This window comes from Vanessa cardui, chromosome 7, assembly GCF_905220365.1.
Source record: "Vanessa cardui chromosome 7, ilVanCard2.1, whole genome shotgun sequence".
In the NCBI taxonomy this organism is placed as follows: Eukaryota; Metazoa; Arthropoda; class Insecta; order Lepidoptera; family Nymphalidae; genus Vanessa; species Vanessa cardui.
Window position 1 is genome coordinate 6,043,489 of NC_061129.1, and position 15,491 is coordinate 6,058,979.

The 15,491-nt window shown below is 34.7% G+C and overlaps 1 protein-coding gene across 2 annotated transcripts; it reads right to left on the reverse strand.

Annotated features, from left to right (window-relative positions):
- Positions 1-2,310: 2,310 nt before the first annotated feature.
- LOC124531135 (golgin subfamily A member 1-like) lies at positions 2,311-15,438 on the reverse strand. Of its 2 annotated transcripts, XM_047105600.1 has the most exons (13): positions 15,229-15,438; positions 15,015-15,152; positions 14,761-14,811; positions 13,257-13,428; positions 12,748-12,905; positions 10,905-11,067; positions 10,171-10,322; positions 9,426-9,572; positions 5,680-5,903; positions 3,946-4,102; positions 3,475-3,630; positions 3,278-3,390; positions 2,314-2,537 (listed from the first exon to the last, which is right to left on the reverse strand). In XM_047105600.1, exons 2-13 carry the CDS (start codon positions 15,129-15,131, stop codon positions 2,363-2,365), a joined length of 1,785 nt encoding a protein of 594 aa, XP_046961556.1. In that variant the 5' UTR covers positions 15,132-15,152; positions 15,229-15,438; the 3' UTR covers positions 2,314-2,362. The 2 variants fall into 2 exon arrangements, with proteins under 2 accessions (XP_046961557.1, XP_046961556.1); XM_047105601.1 differs by lacking the exon at positions 9,426-9,572 and having other exon boundaries at positions 2,311-2,537.
- Between the last annotated feature and the right edge of the window lie 53 nt (positions 15,439-15,491).

Here is a 15,491-nt window from a genome sequence, read left to right on the forward strand (position 1 = left end):
AATGACATTCATGAATGGTTGTTATTTAATTCCTCACACTCTATAATCGGATGTGACGTCGTTAATAGTCGTGACGTCGCTAATAGTCGTGTAGCTTTGGCTTGGCTTGACTTGGCCCGGATCGACTTAGCATGTAGCGAGGCGTTACGATTGAAATGAATGAATGAACATCTTGGGATATTACAGAAGAATACAATTGTTTAATATGAGTGAACTTCTTAACACAGATAGTGGTTTCAGTTGCAAATAAGGTTCGTTAGCCTACAAATTTGTAATAATTTAACGTGTAATATAATAAATATAATAGTAATATATGTGCAAAATCTGGCAAGATTATATAAAGAAATAATTTGAACAGATCCCGAAATTATCTGATAATTACAATTGCTTAAATAATAATAATATAAATTTAACTTTCATAATTTAATTTATTATGACTTCAAGTAACTTTAAACGAAATATTTTTATATAAAAAAAACAAATTGCATATAATTTAAAAATATCATTTATTTAAATAATAAAAATAAAAGCTACATTTTCTTTAAAACAACAAACAATAAATATAATATGAAAAAACAATACATTGATTTGAAATACTTTTCGTAAAACAAAACCGGAGAAACCGCTTTCAATGAAGCTGTTAAAATAAAAAATAAAACGTAATAAATTTAATGCTTAACTTACAATTTCGAGAAGATTAAGACTAGAATAATTTACACAAGATCTTTGAAATGTTACAATATCTACAGATGTGTAAGTACTAATAGCTACAGCTAAGTGTATCAGATCAGTTATATGTAACACAGTTTGGTATATATTTCAATATATTCGATTTTTAAAACTATATATGAACCAGCTGTTATAATTTTTTTTTAATTGTCTTGAAAAAAAGTTCGTATGAAAATACATGGAAAATAAATTAAATTCTAATTGAATTATTTATGTATAATTGCCGAGTGTACATTGTCAGTAGACATTTAAATGTTTTTAATTATTTATAAATTCAACAGATCTACAAAATATAACTGTTTCATTTCAATAACAAAAAAAATAATATTAACGATAATTGTCAATTTATTGAAATGATTTGTTTTGTATAGAAATAAACTATACAAAGGATTATTCAAGATAATGATTACATAGCGGCAGTGCTTGCTTAACATGTTTATTTAGAATACAAACGTTGTATTTGAAGCCGTCTCTGAACTTTGTCAACTGTTAACAATTATACTTAATACAATTACGAACTGTACATATTTATTCTGACTAGCAACTATTAAGGCATTATTTTCAAACGTTTATAGTAATTCTTGTATTCAATGTTACTACACGATTAAATACAAAAGTAAAAATTTACAAAGTACATTTTACGACTATTATGTATATATTTAACAAGTCGTTACTGCAGTCGGGATTCGTTCATATACACGTTACAATTTCACAAAATGTTAGAAATGCGAAATATTTATAAACTAAAAAAGGAATGTAAAAATAAAAAATATTTAATCTTAAAATTGTAAATAACTTTTAAACTATAATTATCACAAAGTAGTAAGCAAACCAGAGATAATAAATCATTTGTGAACGAACAAAAACAAGTCCAACGACGTTAAAGCTCAGTTTGATTACGTCTCAGGCATTCACACGTTAATCATACTCCGTTAGGACGCATCATTTGCAGGTGATCATCATATTAAGTGTTTCTATACTAATGCTCAATTCCACAACGCATGCGTAACGTTTTAATCAAACATTTTATTGCACATTAATATCCTCGCCGGTTTTCCACGGGACGAATATAAATCATGGATTAATCTTGCCCGATCGTTCAAGTGCAGTGCATGGCTCATATCGAATATTGTGTTTTTTAAATTTGGAATGTCGGTAGTTCTGCTCTGTAATGTGTGTCGGCTGCTGCCTGTGTGTGTGTGTGTGGTGTTTGTGGTGTGTGTGTGCCTGTGTGTGTGTGTGTCTGTGTGCCTGTGTGTGTGTGTGTGTCTGTGTGTGTGCCTGTGTGTGTGCCTGCGTGTGCCTGTGTGTGTGTGTGTGTGCCTGCGTGCGTGCGTGTGTGTGTGTGTGTGCCTGCGTGCGTGCGTGTGTGTGTGTGTGTGTGTGTGTGTGTGCCTGTGTGTGTGTGTGTGTGCCTGTGTGTGTGTGCCTGCGTGCGCGCGCGTGTGTGTGTGTGTGTGTGTGTGCGCCTGTGTGTGTGTGTGTGTGTGTGTGTGTGTGTGTGTGTGCCTGTGTGTGTGTGTGCCTGCGTGCGTGTGTGTGTGTGTGTGTGTGTGTGCCTGCGTGCGTGTGTGTGTGTGTGTGTGTGAGTGTGTGTGCCTGTGTGTGTGTGCCTGTGTGTGTGTGTGCGCGCTCAGGCGCTGAGCGAGGGGAACCAGGCGGCGAGGCCGGAGCGCGCGGGCAGCGCGTCGCGCAGCAGCGCCTCCTCGTGCGCGGAGAGGCGCAGCAGCGCGGCGAGCGCGCGCGTGAGCTGGCGCGCCTCCAGCTCGCGCGACGTCAGGAAGCGCAGCACCACGTGCTTCAGGTACCTGCCGGCGGACGGTACTCACTCATTCACTGACTCACTGACTGACTATTTCTACACTTAACTTCTAGGTTTTCAAAATTTTGTTTTAGAATTTATTAGCGACCCATCCCGACTTCGCACGGGTAGATATTAGTATTTTTTTAATATTTTTAACTTTTTTTATATTTTTTGTTGCTTTTTTCCGACGTATTTAACATTTGTCGTCATATTACAACTTATTTATACAAAATATCTCAATAAATTATACACCTAAACCTTCCTTACGAATCCTTCTGGTTATTAGTGAAAACCTCATGTAAATCCGTTCAGTAGTGTTGGAGTTCATCGCGAACATACATACAGACAAACGCAGTGGGATTTTGTTTTATAATATATAGTGATGCAAGCTTTTTTTATTTTATTTTTTTATGGTATAGTTTGGCGGAGGAGCATATGGGCCACCTGATGGTAAGTGGTCACCATCACCCATAGACAATGACGCTGTAAGAAATATTAACTATTCCTTACATCGTCAATGCGTTACCAATCCTGGGAACCAAGATGTTACGTCCCTTGTGCCTGTAGTTACACTGGCTCACTCACCCTTTAAACTGGAACACAACAATACTGAGTACTGTTATTAGGCGGTAGAGTAACTGATGAGTGGGTGGTACCTACCCAGACGGGCTTGCACAAAGCCCTACCACCAAGTAAAATATATATCTCGGTGAATATAATAAAGCTTTTACAAAATAAACTCACCGTCTGCTTATATCTTGTTCTTCTGCAGATGAGAGGTCAGACTTGCTGCTCTGTAATTCTCTCTGTAGAGTTTTCTTCATATCTGATATTCGATTATCTAAAGTTTTTATTTTCTGTAACATTAAGATTAATTAAAAAAATAAAATTCATAACAAAAAATTCAAGTAATTTTTAAAAGTAATGTTATGAGCCGTCACCTTATTCTTATCACAGATTTCGGTTTGTAAGTCTTGTATGTTCCTCTTGAGAGCGCTCTCGCTCTCCGTGAAAACCTCGATATTTCTCTTCAACTCTTCCATTTCTTTTAATCTTGTCGTCTCGTTCTCTTTTATAATCATACATTCAGCCTGGTTCTGGAAATAACATGGTAATTGTGAAAAGAATCAAATGTTTCTATCGGTTATAATACCAAAAAAGGATCATCTGGAAACTCTTAGATTTTTTTAATAATCAAAGTTTTTAATTTTTCTGGAATATAGCCAGTTAAAATGACCACAAAATTTTTAATGACGCTAGTTAGTTATGAGGTGACAGGTCACCTCATAATTATCTACTGACTATATAGTATAATATTTTTGTATGATCTTTTTATAATATAAATATTTTTGTTTACTAAAGTAAAATAATATATGTATAATAAATCGTATATAAAGTAAACATTTCCATACTTCTTTGTGCTGCGCGATCACACCTTCCAGTTCAGTGATTTTAGTTTTCAGATCAACTATTTCAGTCTCCAAGTAGCGCACGTTGCACTGGCTCATCTCGATGTTCTGAGACATGTGGGCGTTGCGTAGAAGAGCTTCGTCCTTCTCTCTTTTCTCTCTGCGACAGAACGACAATACACATAAGTAAAGTAAAAGCCAGTTATTGTCCACCACTACATCGATAGTTCTCTTTGTAATTTCCATTGGATCCAATGTTGGAACCAAGTTGGATCCAAGTGTGGCAAAATTGGATATAGCTTTCATCGAAATCGATAAGTTTACGACTACCATCAATTATAAAAACTGATGATGAAGATGATGCGCTAAAATAATGACGTCATATGCCGAGGAATACAAAATGTATTCATAGAATGAGGACAAAAATAATTGTGCTTTTATCATATTTGTAATAATGTCTAGTCTAACTTATTGATTGATCAATTTATGTTACATTATTCGGATAAAAATAAGACAAGAATTTTAAATTACTTATAAGTACATGTAAATAATAGCCATCTTTATTATTCTAGAGTGCTTGACATCTACTTTTGACATTCGCGAAACTTTACTAGTGTGCGTCTACGTCATTGCTAAGAATTGAAACCAGGGAACTATTTTTTCGACGCGATCTCTTCAACAATCATAAAAAAAATCTGGTAATAATGTTGTTTTTGGTGAAGTTCCGTGGAATTCTTGATTATATGAGAATTAAATTAGCAACTATTTTTTATTGATTCATATTTATTATCACCTTAAAGTTAAATTTTGAGTCTGAGATATCTTACTTGCACATTGTATATATGTGGCAGCCAACTTGTTAAATTAGTCAGACATTTGGAAATGTAAATGTACTGAGAAGGCTAATTTTTGGATATGATATAGGAGGACCTGAGAAAAGCTTAACTTGATATTGTCGACCTTAATTTCCTAACTACATTTTATAGAATTAGTACACTAATGACTAGTAGTGCGTACCCTTTATGAATACAGCTGTGCCTCCCATATATTGACACGCAAATGTAAATATATGTTTAACATTTACGTCATAAACGGAATTTATATGAAATTTTATTACAGCTTCATAATAATATACGCAAGACTAGCAGGGACCGTCAATGCATGCGTGTTTGAACTTAACAAAAAAGTTATTGTTTTAGTATAAATTATATCTTATTACATCAGCTATCCGCCAGTAGAGACACGTCAAAATCGGTCCATCCATTCTAAGGATAGCCGAAGACGACGATTTAAGAAAACATGGGTGGAGTGTGTTAGGAGAGATACTCTATATCTGGATGGATGTGAACGATAAGATGAGGAATAATACAGAAGAATGGAGTGGTGTGTACACCGGTTTTCATGGGTACGCTACTCTGAGGGCCCGGGTTCGATTCCCGGCCGAGTCGATGTCGATTACCATTAGTTTTCTATGTTGTCTTGGGTCTGGGTGTTTGTGGTACCGTCGTTACTTCTGATTTCCATAACACAAGTGCTTCAGCTACTTACATTGGGATCAGAGTAATGTATGTGATGTTGTCTCATATTATATATTAATATTATATTTAAAAGCTGCATCATATTGCGAACCACCGACCACAAATAGATTGGGACACGGGCAGGCAAAGGAAGAACTAAATACGAACGTTTTTGCTGATTCATTCATTCGTTCATTCAATATAAAGTAAATGGTCTCACTTGTCGAATTTCCTCTGTATGTCAACGTAGTCGTGTTGCATGTCCGTCATCATGGTGTTGAGGTGATTGACCTCGACCCTCTGTTCGTCGTAGAGCCGGTTGGACTTGTCGATCTTCTCTCGTAATATCTTGACAAGTGTCCGTTCGTTCTCGAGCGCCTCCGATAGCTCTCGGTTCTCCTCGGTCAGTGCCTCGATACGGCTCTCGAGTTCAGCTGTCATGTCCTGTAAAAAAAGGTATTAATAAAATGTATGAGTACTTGTGTGGAGTGACATTATTTTTATGTATTGTATAATTAATAATTATAAAACAATAATCACTTTTTTACTTCGTGACATGCGCTATTTAAATTTTAAAGCAATTTGATTTATTATTAAACTTTAGTGGAAAAAGGATTCAATTCATATTTATGTCAGTTTAAATCGAAATTGTATTATTTTGAAAAAAAAAAAATATCTTAATCTTTCAATCTGGAAACGCATTCAACATTGTAAGCAATGTTTAACTTAATGCTATAATAGTTAAAAATTTAAAATAATCTTTATAAATACAAGCTTTTATTTCATACAGTAACAAAGGGAGAATTGTGTACTATACGGTACAGACAACAGCACAAAGAAATGTGTGCAAAATTTCAGCTCAACTAATTAATAATTTGACCCACACATACTAACAGGCGAAGTAAAATATAAGCTTGTAAAATATTACAGAATTACAATCATACCATGCATTATACGTTTAAAAGTAAATCAAAAAAGCAAAGCAATATTGTCAATGAAGCAGACTAACAATACAAACTTATTTAATATTTACATGATTTTTTAAATCTGTGTTAAAATAAATAACCAAATAATATCAGAAAGCTTAACGACGATGCTATCGCTACTAGCGAGAAGGTAAATAAAAATAATCAAAAATAATAAAATAAACTTTATTTTATAAAAGTGCTGTGATAAATATAAGATCTATTTACTCGTGTAACAAAAATATAAAGAAATATAACAATCAAAATAAAAGCTATCGAATTGCGCCTGTAATTGTTTACATTTGTAATAAAATAAGATAAAAAATATTCTTAAAACTTACGTGGAATGTATGTGTTCAAACAATTTATTAATATCATTAAGTGAATAAGGAAAATATTGACACGCCGTCTTATCTGACTCAAGTCATGTGATGTGTACATTATCTTTAAACTATCGTGATAAAATGACAATTCAAAACACTATCTAAGTGTGACTATATCGAAGCTACACTAAAGAATGAGAACACCAAATACAGAAAAAAATAAAAACGCCTTATTCTATTTAAAAGTAAAAAATAAAAACGATGTAAATAATACAATATAATTTATGGATATTTTATACCCAAATTTTAATAATACATAAGTCTATTAAGACATTAAGAAAATGTTTTTTTTTTTTTTAATTTAAAATAAGAATGTTAAAATAAAATAGGAACATAAATAGTGAGCTGCCAAAAAATAAAAAAGTATAATTATATTAAAAATGTTGATAAGTAATACTTGTTACATAGTTCAACTACCTACATGTGATAATTATTATTAATTATTTTTCTCGCAAGAATACATTATGAGGATTGACTAATTCTAAGGATTTCAGAAAAGGTTCCAAGTAAAAGTTTTAATAAGTACATAATAGTAAGTAAATGCGTAAAATTTTTACCTTGTTTAACATTTATTGTCTATTTTTATTTGTACATTTTATATAACATAATAACGTAGCGTGGCAACCCTAATCGATTAACTCTTGGAATGTAAATATTATTATCGATTTGTACATAAAATCGATTTTTATAAAAAAAATATAATCGATTAGTTGTCAATTCAGTACAAATAATTGTATTGATTTTATTATCACATTTTATGTATATGAAACATGAATATTGCACACAGGTGTTGAACTCAATTCAACAGTGTTTCGACCCCGTTTTTTACAACGCTAACGTCTGTACTTTGTCATTTTTTCATAATTAAATCGCTAAGGAATACATTATGTCAGTTTAATATGTTCGTATCTACGTGTGCGAGCTCTGGTGGGGTCGGGTTCGGCGGTAAGTCTGCGAGGCCGGTGTTCGCGTGTGGGGCAGGCTAAATGCTGTAGAGGGCGTGACTCACGGCTGTGTGCGCGCGCAGGGCCCGCAGCTCGCGCGACTGCGCCTGCGCCTCCGCGCTCAGCCGCCACACCTGGCGCCCACACAACGGTTAGAACTGCCTGCCTGCCTGCCTGGCTCGCACTAACTAGCGTGTCTAAGTCTAAGACGACCTCTGTGGTCGAGTGGAGCGTACACCGGTTTTCATGGGTACGCCACTCTGAGGTCCCGGGTTCGATTCCCGGCCGAGTCGATGTAGATTACCATTAGTTTTCTATGTTGTCTTGGGTCTGGGTGTTTGTGGTACCGTCGTTACTTCTGATTTCCATAACACAAGTGCTTCAGCTACTTACATTGGTATCAGAGTAATGTATGTGATGTTGTCTCATATTTATATATTATATACATCGGGAGCGATCGAGCGTGCTTGGGACCGCACTTCCTGTCTTCATAACATTATAAATAGCGTGCCTGTATATCGCCAGGTGTGACTTTAAGAGGCTCACATCCCAGTACATTCCGTACTTATTTAGATATTTTGTTCGAAAAGTTAACTTAAGTGATTTTTGTATGATCCCTATTAGCAAATATAAAGCAAGCGAGTACCTTTAGTTTAATTGATATACATATCACCATAAGATTACAAAATTCGTTAGATTACAATCTGACGAGACAATTTGTAATCTGTCGAAGTTAAACTGTCAGATTACAATCTATCCCGTTACAAATTGTCAACTGTCGAAAGCTCTTCCTGATTGGCCGATCTTATTATAAGAGCGCCGATAATTTTTTTTTATTATTCGGTAGTTTACATTCTATCGAAGTAAATTTCAGTTAAATTATAAAAACTCTAAACGAATCGAAATATCATGAACTATTGAAATTGTTTATTTCTTTATTACAAATTGAATAAACGTGAAACAGATTATAATTTTACGGTATTTGCGGTGAAATAATATGGCGGATTCCGGGGTCAGGGGTGCCGGGGGGCATATAACGTTCAACCAATCAGCGTGCGACATGCATCCGTTATACGCCAGTTCACAATTTGACCGGTTCCCTTCGACAAATTACAATCTATCTCGAACGATTGTATTCTAACGAATTTTACAATCTTACGGTGACATACATATTGCAAAACTTATGCACAGATTAAAATAATATTTATATTATGTCTGTGTGCGATACATTGTCTGGCTAACTTGGCTACCTTAAAAGTTAAATCATTTATCGGTTTTATGTATTTTCTAGTTAAATTTTCAATGTACATACTTAATAATTCTTATCAGTTTGCGGAATTTTAATTCTTGCTTCAAATTGTTAAATATTCTAGTCGATTATTTAGTTTTTTTTATTATTATATCTGTATCGTACCACATAGTATCACCACTTATCATAAGCGTATTAAAATATTAGATAAAATAAATATATTAAAATCATATTTTTCTTAATATTAATTAATATATACAGTACGGTTTAAAAAAGAAAATTCTAGGTAAAACGTGAAGTATAAGAAATTAACAAATGTCATTAAAAAAATCGGATTGATCGTGATTTAGAATCTATAAAGCAATATGTAAATAATAAAATGATTCATACCACTAACTCGAGTGCTCGATAAAAATAGTACTGACCTTAGCTTCGCTATTGGCAAGATTTTGTTTCGTTTTCTCCAGTTCGACGGATAAGTTATCTATTTTCTCCTGTAATTCCTTTTTCTCGACCTCGACCCTCCGCCTCTCCGCGCCCTCCTCCCCCGCCTGGCGCGACACGCGAGCCACCTGACGGAACAAATCTTCAACAATTTATATCACAAACAACATCTTTGATATATCATAAATAGGTTAGTGTAAAAAAGTATTTATGTACGATTAAGAATAGAAATGAATAATTACTGATTTACATGCATTATTAAAATAAACAGTTGAGAATTAGTGTGTATACTCATTTTCTAAAGGTGTTATGTGCCGTTCCAGAGTTGAATATTTAATTACATAAGGATATTGTTAGCTAAACTATTTGAATTAACTTACCTGATTAATATCGTAACTTGTCTTCGTGATAACACCGAAATTAATACGTGTTTGTATAAATAGTGATTTTGTATGTTCGCACTGAATACATAAATACAATAAATATCATATAATATATCGATAAAAACATAAAAAAAATTCAGGTTGCCATAAATAAGTGTATTTTTATGTTGTGTTTACATTTTTGTTCGCATAGATATACAAACTGTATGTTGATGAGAGACAAATTGACAAGGATCAATTCAGTAGTTTTCCGAGTCAATATTAAAACTATATTTCCAATATTGTGCATAAAATATGAACATTTTTAATGTTATAATCCGGATACGTCTCCGCAGCAGCTGACCTGAGTCTCCAAGGAGGCGATCTGTCCGCTCCAAGAAGTCTTGACGTCGGCCAGCGCCATCTTGGCCTCTTGCAGCTGCCGCGTCAGCACGGCGCGTTCGCGGCACACGCGGTCGAACTCCTCGCAACCCGTCGCCTTCACTTCTCGCTTGTCTTTGTAAATTAATTAATTTATCGTAATCAGTTACACATATAAGGCAGACTAGGCGTTGCCCTCGCAAGGCTCGAGCGAGTTGGTCGGTAGGGTTTTCATCATAGCGTTCGTCAATATAGTAGATAAAATAAGAAATCAATTAACGAATTTAAATCTCAGCTTTCAAAACATATTTTTAGAAAATAATTGATATACTAACGATGTAACACACTTGTAATTATATATTACTATCGTTAATTGATTTCCAAATAATCTGTCGACTATTTTTTAACAAAATAAATTATATGTATTAATTCTCATGTAAGTGACTATGTCTTTTTGAGAATAAATTCTTTAAACCTAGATAAGGAAATAGTGACAAGTCTATACCAATCATATTTGAACAAATTTAACGAGAACATTTGAGCCAAGCGTAGTGACCGTCCGGCGGGCGCGCTTACCGTCGTCGTGCATGTGGTGGTGCGGGTGGGGGGGCGGAAGGGCGGCGCGCAGCAGCTCCAGCTCGTCGGCCATTTGTATTTGAACAGATTTAACGAGAACATTTGACCCGAGCGTAGTGACCGTCCGGCGGGCGCGCTTACCGTCGTCGTGCATGTGGTGGTGCGGGTGGGGGGGCGGCAGCGCGGCGCGCAGCAGCTCCAGCTCGTCGGCGGCGTCGCGCGCGCGCGCGTCGGCCGCGCCCAGCGCGCCCTGCAGCTCGCCGCGCTCGCGCGCCCACTCGCGCCGGCACTGCTCAACCTCCTCCTGCGGGCCGGCACGACCCGGTATCGCTATTATATACACCCGTATAGTACACAACTCAGATGTCGCATCGGCAAAATTCGTAAAACCGATCACATCCGAATTGAGTATTCTATAGCAAATTATCAATATTTATTTCTCATGCGAATATGATCTTTGCACAAACGTAATAACTAGTAATATCATATGACCTAATATATTCGTCAATTTGACGAGTGGATTTACATGCACTTGATTTCTCTGAAGCGTGAATCTATAGCGACGAATAGCGTCGAATGGCGCGATGGGGAGCTATTTCTATTGGTTGTGTAAATCGGCAGTAATCGGTTTTAATTTCATTCCATTGCATTTTCCGATGCTGATCTAATTTGTGTCCTACTATACGTCACTCGATTTAGCGACAAACTCTTTAAAGCATCGAAATCGATCGACTTCGATTGGTTCAGCTTGTCTTCCATACAATTATACACTGTACATAGCGTTACACCTGCTCTCAATAACGGAACAGCAAATAATAAAAAGTTTTTTTTAGTAGCCAAAATTAGTAAAAACTGCCCAGACGTGTACGTTCTTGTATGTACATTCTCACAAAGTCTTTGATCGAATTAAATCCGCAAACCTTTGAATATCTTTTTTTTAAGCCATTATGGTACCAAAAGTCCTTTTTATCCAATGCATTAAAATAAGTGATTACAGTATGCATTCATTTTAAATTTAAACACCGGTTAAAACTAGTTTAGTCTATGATATTTAAAGGCATCAGTCAGCGGCATCTAGTCTATGCATATTAAAAAAACTGACTATGAATTAAGACCGTCGACTTACAATGACGATCTTCGACATTTTTGAGGCTGTTATAGACACTTACCATATTTTATTATGTATTATACTTTTTGTATTAATTCATCTAGTCATTATTGACGACCTCCATGGTCGAGTGGTGTGTACACCGGTTTTCATGGGTACGCTACTCTGAGGTCCCGGGTTCGATTCCCGGCGGAGTCGATGTAGATTACCATTAGTTTTCTATGTTGTCTTGGGTCTGGGTGTTTGTGGTACCGTCGTTACTTCTGATTTCCATAACACAAGTGCTTTAGCTACTTACATTGGGATCAGAGTAATGTATAGATAGCGCACGAGTTGAATGCAGATCTCAGGAATTCGATAGTGCTGTGACCTAATTATAATTGATGACCAAAATACTCATTATATTGTGAGTAATTCATATCGATAATTTTACTAGGTTAGCATAATGAAAAAAAGGCAAAATAATACTGATCATACATTTTTATTAATTATTTCATAAAACGAAATAAAAAAAAATACAAAAATGTATTTATTATTATTATCATCAGATTCACACATGGTTGAATCGGTGTCACTATCCTCACCGTCGCTGACTTCAATTATAAATCGATCAATAGTATCTTCAATCAATCCATCGCTTTGCCAATAATTTTCTTATTACTTCAACAATAATAATGCGGTAACACGGCAAGCGTACGACAGCTGTCAAGGATGGAACAACACTACACTGCGGGCGAGCGAGGAGGGGCGTGCGGACAGCGGGGGAGGTGCTCCCGCTCTTTACCTCACGCCCCGACTGCATTCAACTCGTGCGCTATCTATATGTGATGTTGTCTCATATTATTCAGTAGGTGAATGTCTATAATTAGGACTTACCGTTAGTGCATCAAGTTTGTCCTGAGCATGTTCTGCGGCTGCGAGTCGCGCTCTCAGTTCACTGAGCTGCTTTTCAGCTGCATCTCGAGCTGTAATAGCTTTGGAGGCCTCGGCTTGAGCTGTTCGTGCGACAGCTTGCGCTGCAAGTGCTTCTTCACCTGTGGGAAGAAAAATCTAGATAACAAACTCATATACTTTTTATCCACAATGATAATATACATAGCTCTTCTAAAACTAGTTATAAAGACTTCTACTGAGTCTACCCGTGACCACGAATGCTGTAAAGTGCTCGAAACGTCGGGATGTTAAAAATAATTAATATACGCGATTCAAATCCGTTATAACTATTATTTTAATGTGTAATAATCGCAAAAATTTAAGACAACATAATGTGAATGACTTTATATTATTTTCCATTCAAATTGAACACTGAAATATTTCCATTTGTTGCTGGATTTTTTATGTAAAAAAAAAAAAAAAAACATTATTGATTTAATTAATTAAGTTACCTTGAACAGTAGCCAATGAAAGCTTCAATTCTTCAATTTTCTGTTCCCAATACAAATCTCGATCTCTTAATTTAATCTCTAACTGTTCAGCATATTGTTGTTGAAGGGCCGCTTGGTCTACTTCACCACCAGTGCGGTCTGATAAGTAGGTTTGTAGTTGTGGCGATATGGACTGTAACAAATAATATTTATAATAGAAATTTCACAATTTTTGTTAGCTTACACCCATTTGAGATTGCATTATTAGATATAAGAAATAAAAAGTATATATACGCTATTCCAGACTGTAAACTATCTGAGCCAACTTTCAATTCACATATGTTAAACTGTTTTATCGTAAATGAGTAATAAATACCCCCAAACATTGGCACTTTAAAGAATACAAATTATTTCTATCTTAGTCAATGTAAGCTATTATTGGAATCCCACATTGTCATTTTAAATAAGATTGACAACCTCATTACATTCCTCAAAGCGGCTGATAACCCTAACATACAACTTTATATGTACATATAATGACACTGAACCATTCGCTGTATTACTGAAAATTATATACATTTTTGCAGAACAACTGATAACTACTACCCACTCGGACAAGCCCACTGTGAACTATTATCTGTATCCTAAAATATTTATCTGTTACAAATATTAAATAACCTTTACTTCAGTGATGCGCCATTAACATAAGCTACTAAGATTTTATATCCCTTGTGCCAGTGACACTGGCTCACTCACCATTCAAACAACAATACCATGTATTACTGCTTGGCCGCAGAATAACTGATGAGTGGGTGGTACCGAAATGGGTTTCCCAAAGTATTTATAATAAGACTATCATTACTTAACCGTGTATGATTCAGTCCTGTCAGTAAATAAAAACTAAATAGTGTAGACCTTGACAAAATAGAAAATACTGCAGTTTATTTTTAACAATTGAACTTACAAGGTCAAACTAACAAAATGTAGTTAATTTATAAAATAATTATTAGGTGGATGTATTTTTACGATAGGGTATATATAAAAATAGCTATTTGCAGATATGCCGTTATGCATTATTTCAAAATCAGGAGAAATTGTGTTGGGTAGTTTTTGATTTTATTACGGCCAGTTAGAATGTAGTTATAAAGGTAGCTAGATGTGGTGGGAGTGTTATTAATATGTAGTGATGTTATACATTATGCAATTATATGTAAACAATTTCAAAACAAGAACTAAATCATTGAAATAAAATTTATTTTATTGAAAAATAGGGTTATACGAAAATAGAAACTAATTATGTAACCTAATAAGTAAAACTAACAAACATTAATTAAATAACTACTTGTATAATATATAAATATAACATACAATTGTATTTATTTTTATATAACAGCATTACATATTATGTATTAATTAAGTTGGATCTAAGAATATATGTATATTGGTAATGCGTGTTTAAGTGCTTGTTCAACTGCATCTAGATATAAGTGTATTTAGTTATATGTATAAATGAAACAAGACTCACATCTGATGTTGAATCTCCTGGCCCACCAGATGTTGATGGACTTGTTGTAGACTGAAATTGGAACAATACATGGAATTATTGAATGTAAAAACGAGCATTGAACAAATAATTTAACTGAAAATATAATCTTCATTTAGTTATGTGAAATGTAGCAATTGAGTTGCTGGTAAGTTATCATTTGTTATTGAAAGTAATAGTTATTATTTTTTGTTAATTTAATGGTAAAAAATAAAGTAGTTTAATAAAAATAATACCGAATCATCCCTTAATGTTATTCGCCCCAAAAATGCCCCGCTTCGCCAGCTACTGGTCAGTTTGCTAATGTCGCTTCCAGTTTCTTCCTTAATTTTACTTTTTAAGCTCGCGAACATTTTCACTTTTTAATATTTGTTCTGAAAACGAGAAAAGTATTAAAAAAAGGTCTATCTAAACAGGTTTTTAGTAAACATGATAACAGTCATTGCTCACATTCGCAGAACTAAATATGTTGTTAAGGTTCACACTTATGGTCATAAAAAATACAACATAATTTGATACTAAAGCACATTTCTTAAGTTTACAATATTGTAAATGCAATTTATAAATAATAACAATTACAACAAAAGTCGAAATACTTTCTAAAGGACACAATAGTCAATTAGACAATTTAGACATACAACTTATGACACAACATTGCAGTGTCGCCAGCTCTAATTTTTTCGAACCAAATATGATAACAAATATCTTGCAAT